Source organism: Sycon ciliatum, chromosome 1 (genome assembly GCF_964019385.1).
Source record: "Sycon ciliatum chromosome 1, ocSycCili1.1, whole genome shotgun sequence".
Lineage (NCBI taxonomy): Eukaryota > Metazoa > Porifera > Calcarea > Leucosolenida > Sycettidae > Sycon > Sycon ciliatum.
Genome location: NC_088643.1, coordinates 51,436,149 through 51,444,768, shown reverse-complemented (window position 1 = coordinate 51,444,768; position 8,620 = coordinate 51,436,149). Strand labels below are relative to the sequence as shown.

Genomic DNA, 8,620 nt, shown 5'->3' with positions numbered 1-8,620 from the left:
ATTGTATTTCTCTCATCAAGAGCTTTCCAACGAGCCCAAGATCTTCAAAATCGGTGAAGTAGAACCAAAGTTATGTTGGAAATGGAGTGCGCATTTTCGTGACTGCCACAAATTCTGCGGAAGCAAAAAGTTACGGACTCCAAAGGGTTAATAATAATAATAATAATAATAATAATTTATTGCAATTACATACCAGTATAAAAACCTCGGTCCCTAGCAAAACTTGTTAATAACGAACAAGCTTAGGAACAAGCTTCGTTATTTACATGAAAACAAGTTTTGCTAATGGTGTTTGTACTGAGTGCGCAGCTTACTCTATTTATTGCGTTGATTATTATTATTATTATTTTTGGCCCAAAAGCCAATAAATACTGTTTATAAAATACCACTAGGCCAATAAATACTGTTTATAAAATACTCCTTTTTAGGGAAAAGTGCACTGCTGCATGGAAAAGTACAGTGGTATTTATTGAGTCAAGCAAATTTATTTGAATTTGATACTGTTGATGGTGTGGTCACTAATGAGTGTGGGTATTTATCAAAGGTCAATATATAACACAATAGCTCGTGCATGATGTACATTCGAGAGAAAAATCGTACATCGAAGCACAACATCTGGGTTATCAGCATGAGTAAATATTCACTTTGGACAGAGGAAGCAACCGTTGGTGCCCATGCTTCGCTGGCTTATTGTACTGAGACTTCAGCAGCGGTGCAAAGAGCTCCGGAACGACACATCCTCTCAGCTTGAGGCGATCAATGCGGTCTGGTGTAAGCTCATAGAATATTGCTCCCAGATGCCGAACAAACGATTTACCAACGCTGGCCTAGACTAGAGGCCATTTCTGAATCCCAGCTTCGCCGTATCGCAACCAGTCCACACTGCACTGTGATGACTCGCACGATCGTACACTCACTGTGCATGTTCGATTTTTTTATTTTTTTTCCGAAAAAAGTCAAAACGTATGCGTGCGGACGACGCGAAACATAGCTATAAAAAATGATGGCCTTATAACTATTTATAAGCCCAGCGCTTATATAGTGCGTATCGGGTATAGCGTGGTCGTGTAAAAGAATATACCGTATTCCTCGATTAATGGACCATGCTCGAATAATAGACCATGCTCAAATAGTAGACCCTCCTAGAGGCCTCACAGAAAAATAGTAGGCCATGCCCGAATAAGAGACCCGGTCTCTTATTTGAGTTCATCGCTTTGCGCACTAAGAAAGCACGTGGTGGATCAAAAAAGGACGCGATGTTAGGTTGCGCAACTACAATTTTTGTAGTGGCTAGTGCTTTCTTTCATTATTTGAGCACGGTCCACTATATTTTCATCGGCACATGTGCTGGGTTTATCCGGATCCCTCTCCATCCGCACGAAAATCGCTGGTTACCGATGTGCAGCATATGTTATGCATACAACATAACCGGACCTCGCGATCCGCATACCGGTGCATGATTTTGTGTACAAACTGGTTAAATGTGTACAAAAAGCTTCGTTGTATCCGGTTGCATGTGGCTTGCAGAAGCTAGTATCAGGGAGTTGTACAAGCAAATGAGGTCCTTGATCTGCTGGATGCATGCGGATAACACTCAGTTGCATGCACTTGTCATTTTTCTCGCTTGTTTTACATACTGGGCACGCTAGTCGTACTGCATAGCACCTGTCTACATGTATGTACGATGTCACTGCTGTTGACATGCCACATGCATATACAGTATGTGTGTTCAGTTATCTCGTTCCCTCGCCTATCCGGATATTTTTGTGGAAAACAGATGTGTGCGAGGTCTGACTGTAGTGCAACTCTGCGTGTCAATGTGAGCATTTTTGAAATACATAATGTTTTGTGGGTACATGTACAGTAGGTATCAGTTATAGGGCGGGTGTTTGAAAAACGACTTTCTATTCTTATTTCCGATATGTCTTACACGCGATAAATCAAGTGAAACATATCATATGCATGTGCGCAGGGGCAGGAAGATCATCGTACATGTACATGTACATGCAACGTAGTGCTACTGACTACTGTGCATGCGGCTGGTCATAGTCCCATAGGCATAGGCTTACCATGTGGCTATGTAACGCGAGTTACATGACCGAAACAGTTGAAACTGCAGCACTACAACGCAACGACGCGTTACCCAACTCGCGAGTCAGATCAGAACTGTATTGGACAGATGTTATTACTACAGGCAATACACTTGGTACATGTACTAATCTGGCATGTTTCGCTACACAAAGTCCATTCTTAGGACCGAAATATTCCACTATGAGATAAAAAATAGACCGATTGCCATTTGTACAGATCCACAAAATCCCGTAGAATCCCGTAGACCCGGTAGGGTGTTCATTGTGTGCTATGCATGCGCATTTGACCTTTTTAGCGTCATAATTCAATGACCAGCAATCGCTTTTCCAGCTTCTTCACTTTGGTTAGAACTAATGACTAGCTAGGTCTTTGTCAGAAAAAGATTTTCGTATGAAATGGCTTCAGGCCCCATTTCTTAATGGAAATAGCAGAAAACACAATAGGGTCCTGCACATTTAACACCCTACGGGATTCTACGGGATTTCGTGGATCTGTACAAATGGCAATCGGTCCATTGCTTGTAAGAATAAATGTGCACTTGAAACCCACGTTATGATTATGAAAACATGAGAGTTCAGTTGTAGGTAGTATATTCTTTTACACGACCACGCTATAACCGATACGCACTGTACATGTTTGGATAATTAGAATGTCTGGATAAATTAGAAGTTTTTCCCTGGCATTTTGGCCGGGTGGGGAATTTGGGGTTCGAATTACCAGGATTCTGCCTGTGCTGTAGTAGTGTGTACGCCAGCTAGTTAGGCCTTGGCAGATAATGCCGGCAGAAAAAGTGGCAGAATTCGGTACTTTTTCTGGTAAGTTTCATGCATGTTTGGTATGTGGATAAAGAAATGGAGCAGAATTCGAGAAATTGCCCGCCATAAGATTTGTGTGGTTCTGCCAATTTCACTGCTTTTCGAACAGAATCTGCCACCTTTCCGAGCATTATCCGCCAAGGGCGCCAGTACATGTACCGTATACACTGCACTGTGTTCTGCGAAATTTGTAGTACATTTTTTAATTCTGGCAAGAGGTCGACTTTTCTCAGCGGCACTGCCCACTCACCCCAGAGCCCCGCAGATCTTCCAAGCAAGTTCCAAGTCATCGGGACTGCGAAAGTCGTCGTTTGTTTGTTGTTGTTGTGTCCTTCACTGAGCACACTTCTGACATGACGGCATGTGGCACCATCAGCAAGTACAACACTTGTACATGACATTGTATTTTGTACTCATTCGGACAGCGTTCTGCACCCTGCCGGATACCAAACACGCAGACAACTTCTTACGAAGGATCAGTATCTGTCAAAAAATACTTAGACAGGCTCACGATCCGGGAAAACAACTCACTGACCAACAACAAGAGCTGACACCTATAATTATGGTATTTCCAGTTCGATGACCTGATGATGACAACTGAACAGAGACGAAGCTCGCGATCCTCATATCAGCTCAAATAATTATTTGAGAACTCTGCACTGTGTTCTGGTCAAGACAAAGGCCGCATTGATGTTCCACGTGGTCGTGCCTAATGTTGTACTCATACTAGTACGATGAGACGTGGCGCGCGTGGGCCAAGGCAAAATATGGGTCAAATGGGATTTCCTGATTTCCGATAGTTTACTTTGGGAGAAGTGAGCATATTTGGACGCCACCGATCGGTCCTGCCTACTCCGAACTCGTGCATCTCCTCCGCCCTAGCCTTCCTGCTCTTCTACTTCCAGCCGCAATGGCTTGGAATGTCCTCGCCGATTGTGGTGCTTAGCTGGCTGCGCCAAAACACAGCTGCGCCTTAGTCCTGATTTCGGACACAGTGTTCATTTTATTTTATTGAGAGACTTATTCTCAAGTCGTTCAAAGGCTTTTTAGTGCTACCTTCGCCTAGATATTACGTGCCAGCTCAAGAGCTTTCGAAGGGGCCACTCAGGCCCAGCTTCCCAGTAGTAGTACTGCTGTGCTGTCGACATGTCGGGCGCTTTTGGAATGGAACCTGTTTGTGTTTCACGCCAGAAAACTGGCTCAGCAGTGTTGCAATCTAGCAGCAGCAGCACAAGTACACCGCCGACCCCTGAGGCAGTCCTGGCTGCGGCAACGAGGGCAGCTACCAGAGCGGCCGACGCAAGGAGTAAGTACTAGTTCAGTCATGCAATACGCACAGATTCATTCATCCTCCTCACCGCAGTCCACATCAGGTTGATGATTTTAGACCTCTCTGTGGGTGTGAGAAGTGAGCAAAGGCAAGGCATAGCCATAAAGCTAGAAGTCGGTGGTACAGCGGTGAACACTAGTAGTACTAGTACTAGCGGACATCAGCGACGGGTAGTGCAGTATTTGCTAGTGCAGTATTTTCCTTGACCCATCTCATGAACCAGCCTGGGCGTTTCGATGTGTAGAGAACTTGAATTGTGGGTTGTTGTGACTCGAACTAAAACAGGTCGTGTGAGGATTGAATTCTAAAGACCAAGTGTGTTGGAAGGCAGCAATCTTTGTCTTTCATGTCCCCGTTCACTGGCTACATGCATACATGCGCACACACCTAGGCACAGTGTAGTGTAGTTGCATATCATTAGATCAGACTGGAGCTGAAAGAAGAGCATGTCAGCACCGGTTGCACCTCGGCGACATGCATCCAGCGATGCTGCACCTCTCTTGCGCAGGGGACTTCAGCTCCCCGGCAGATCGGCTCCAGCGCCCAAACCCAGATATAGGGCGAAGCAGAGCTTGCCGGATGGCTTCCACTTTCCTGAGTCGTCGGCGACGCCAAAGACAGCAGGAGTGGCCACAGAGCCACACCGTCTATCACAACCTGCTGCGGTCTTCACTAAGAACGACCGCCCGCCCCTAGCAATGCCTGTGTTATTGGAGGGAGAAAGAAGCCTTTATGTGAACTCAGGTTGGTAATATACCGCTGTAGTCCACTATATGTACGAAGTGAGCACTTCTTGCGCCTGTAGTAGCGTGGTCTTAGTAACCCTTCATTAATGTAGCGTCAGCTTTTTCTAACGCCACCAACGTGTAGATCAGTGAAGACATGCTGTGCAAGTAAAATTGGCCAACTTGCTGACGTGCATTCAGGTGTTGTCCTACCCATGGCCACACCAGAAGTTCCCCATGCGTCTAAGCACCGAGCACCTTCATTTAGCAGTGGTCATGGCGATGACAACAATTCACCCTTGACTGTTGAACAGCTGATAAGTTGTGAGAATTTACAGTAGTTGTGTCTATTCTCCAAGAACTCAGAACAGCATTTATTCCGAGTTGCGTAGCCCGACCTCGACGAACTTAGACTTGGGCGTGAGCATAACTTGCTTGAAGCTTGGGGCATGCACTTTTCTTATTGGGCTCTGTTTTCCTCCTCCCCCCCCCCCCCTCCCTCCGGAGATGGGTCCTGGCTGGGGTACATTCACCTCCCCACAACGGTTCGTGTGGTCATGTAGACCAGGGCAATAACAACCTAAGCATTTAAAAGGTTGTAGATCAGAGCACTGTAGGTAGTGGTGTGTCCCTGCCTTTCCTGATGGACTACAGTAGACTGTTGGGTCTGTAAGAGAAGAGCAAGTAACTAGTGCATGACTGTAGCTGTACACCACCCCTTGGCTGCATTACTGAATCTTTTCCACAATTCATGTGTCAGGTCTGGAATGGTAATGGAGTAAAATGTATTGACTTTGTAAAGTAGAGTGCTGGACTGCCCAAATAGTGCTCAATGCCCATGTATGGCTTAGCATGGCAGTCTGAACCCCAGCACAGCTTTCTCTATCTTACTATGCAGTGTAGTAGAATGCATTGGTAGAGCTAGAGCCAAGCCTGGGGTGTGTAATGTAATTTGCCAGAGAGGCTGGTATTCAGGTGCTCAATACAATCATGTATTGATGTAGCTAACCTGTTCACCTAATCTGGACACAACAGGGGATGTGTCTCTACCTCTGCTTATATTGCCCCATTCATCCCCACCCCACCCTGCCATAGTGCATTTTAGTGGATGCTAATAGGCCACTGCCGGCATGCCAATAAGGGCACTACACGCACAACAATATGCCCATTTAGTTATTGGTGCTCTAGTTGATAAGGTAGTTTAGCCCTGTTAAACTGCCCCCCCCCCCCCCCCCCCCCTCTCCACACACACACATTACCCAGTGCAGTCAGACTGTCAGCTGAAGCAAGGGATATGTTAAAGTGTAATAATGTCTCATCACTGCTGTACTCAGCTACCTAGTTGTCCTTTTTGTGTTGCACTTTGAGCATCATGGGGAAAATATGGATGAGGCGAATGGGTTTTTCAGTGTTTGATCACTTTGCGGTGGTGATCAACTCGCCTCCCACCGCTTTAGGAGCTGCATCTGGGCCTTGATCTTTAAGGGCGGAGGCTTTCCTATGGATGCTGAAAGCCCAGTCTGACTGGGTCTTACAGGAATGTGATTTGTTTCAGCATCACCCTGTGCTGTTCTGTGGCTTCAGCATTTTTCTCATTTAGTCAAAGTCTTTAGTAATTGTCCCAAGTGCCAGAATTAGCTGCATCATTGGACCGGTTGTGTGTGAGGGGTCTCATTGATCCAATCAAAACCCGGACACTTTCTTATGTATGGCCTCAGGGAAACTCTTGAGAAACGGTCACCTCTTGTGCAGTGGTGGTGGTGTCTTGTTATGTTTAAGTTGTTTTAAGTGAAGTGGTGGTAGTAACACACTTACAATTGACCTGATCTAAACACATCCTTTTGCAGAGAGAGCCCTTGAAAGGCACGTGACTTCAGGGGAACAGTGTCAATTTCCAGTGCCTAACATTTGGTCCAATGCAGTATTTTCTCCTTTTCTGCTCATCTGGCTTTTGCAGGGAGAGCACCTGCACCTGCTCCTGCTCGAGCTCCAGCTCTGAGTCAGAAAAGCGCAAATCCTGTACCAGTAAAACCGCGGTCAAGTAGCCAGAATACTGTGATTGGTAAGCTGCACCCGCTCTATCTCAATTTCAAACAAAGTAGTCTCTTGGCAAGGTCTGGCCGAACTAGGTACTGTATTAAAGTCAACAAATATTCGGCGCATATTTATTTTTCGGCTATTTTCAGCCTGGTCATATCTGGCCGAAAATTTGTTGCAGCCGAAATTATATTTTGAAAGGTTCCGTGTGACAGTGTATACAGGCAACAGCAGCAGGACAGGTGAAAATTTAATGCGACCGAAATGTGTTTTAGCCCTGGGGTGCCGAAATTTGAATGGGCAGAAAATTTGTAGACTTACAGTACTTTCATGCTTACAGTGCGTTTCAAAAATATAGACGCATAATTTCAAAAAAAAAAACCCGTTAGGCCAGCATCTATACCACATAAAATCTGTGATCACTTTGTGCATAAAAATTTCGAAATTGGGATTTTGCTATCCGATCGCTTAGCAATCTATATGACAGTAATTGTGTGACGGGCATGAGCAATATTCCGGAAAAAATTCTCGAAAAGCTCCAGCCAAATTTGAAATATTTCAATAATACCATGCGTCTATATTTTTGAAATGGACTGTAGTACTTGTACTGGTACAGCTGCACATCCGATTCATTTTAATGACCAAAACAAGGCTGTAAAAAAGTCTCTTTTCTTCCATCTCCTGCTAGTCTCTTTGCTTGCTCTTCCAGCAACTTACGCACCCGGTTGACTCATGACATGGCGAACACAGTGTGCAAGAGAATTTGCCATTTCAGGCCAGGTTCTGCATAAGAGAATAGCACACGCTGCTCTTGTGCCACCTACACTTCAGTTAGAGGAACTAGGTCACAACAACACCTGGCCATATCCAGAGGTGTTGTAGTCGTCAGAGACAGTGGCAGATCCGAAAGTTTTCACTGATGCATGACGGTCGTTTATTGTTGTGGATGGTGTTCTCTGCCTTGCTCTGGACCGTCTTCGGATGAGCTGATTCTAAATTTCTAAAGTCACGTTGGCATACTTCAAACGCTGGGATGGGTTGATTCCAAATTTCTAAAGTCACGTTAGCATACTTCAAACGCACACAATCATGTGTCGTTGACACTGCACTTGCATTTCACAGTGCCAAACTTCATGCGTCGAAAAGTGCCTTTGGTGTTTGGTGTTGACACTTTGTGTACATGCCTTTCCGGGTACCTAACCCCAATTATTGGATGTCTCCTCCCTATGATAGGCAGAATTGGAACTAGTAAGTCGTTCCATAAGGTCGACAGCTATGCTGGCTCTCTGAAGCAGAAAGGAAGCAATCAAGTCTCTGCCATAGGTAATTATTGTTCTCATGCGCTACAAATATATATTTTAACCGTTTTTTTTGTTATCCCGATGAGTACTGGTCAACAGTACTGCCTACTTGGTTTGCCACTCTGGGTGGCTTTACATGTGCAAGTATGGTCGATCTAATTTGACTAAATTGTCGCAAGATTTTGCCAGCATGCCGTTCGCATACACTTTCATCTCCCCTTTTTTTGACATGCCGTGCTATTTTTGTGCAAACACGTGTCTCTTTTAGAAGCCCATCTTGAACACAAGCCTGTTTTCAAGATTGACCATTTGCACACAAAC

At 45.1% G+C, this 8,620-nt stretch overlaps 1 protein-coding gene across 5 annotated transcripts in view; it reads left to right on the top strand.

Moving 5' to 3' along the window:
* The first annotated feature begins 3,569 nt into the window (after nucleotides 1-3,569).
* LOC135830954 (uncharacterized) overlaps nucleotides 3,570-8,620 on the top strand; it is a 37,662-nt gene continuing 32,611 nt past the window's right edge. The window contains exons 1-3 of one of the 5 annotated variants that reach the window (XM_065343187.1): nucleotides 3,570-4,212; nucleotides 6,919-7,023; nucleotides 8,232-8,321. In XM_065343187.1, the coding sequence (XP_065199259.1) occupies nucleotides 4,053-4,212; nucleotides 6,919-7,023; nucleotides 8,232-8,321 (355 nt within the window). In that variant the 5' untranslated portion in view covers nucleotides 3,570-4,052. Of the gene's footprint in view, nucleotides 4,213-4,235; nucleotides 4,981-6,918; nucleotides 7,024-8,231; nucleotides 8,322-8,620 lie in introns of those variants that run through there. The other 4 variants (XM_065343185.1, XM_065343186.1, XM_065343189.1 and 1 more) reach the window with 4 other exon arrangements.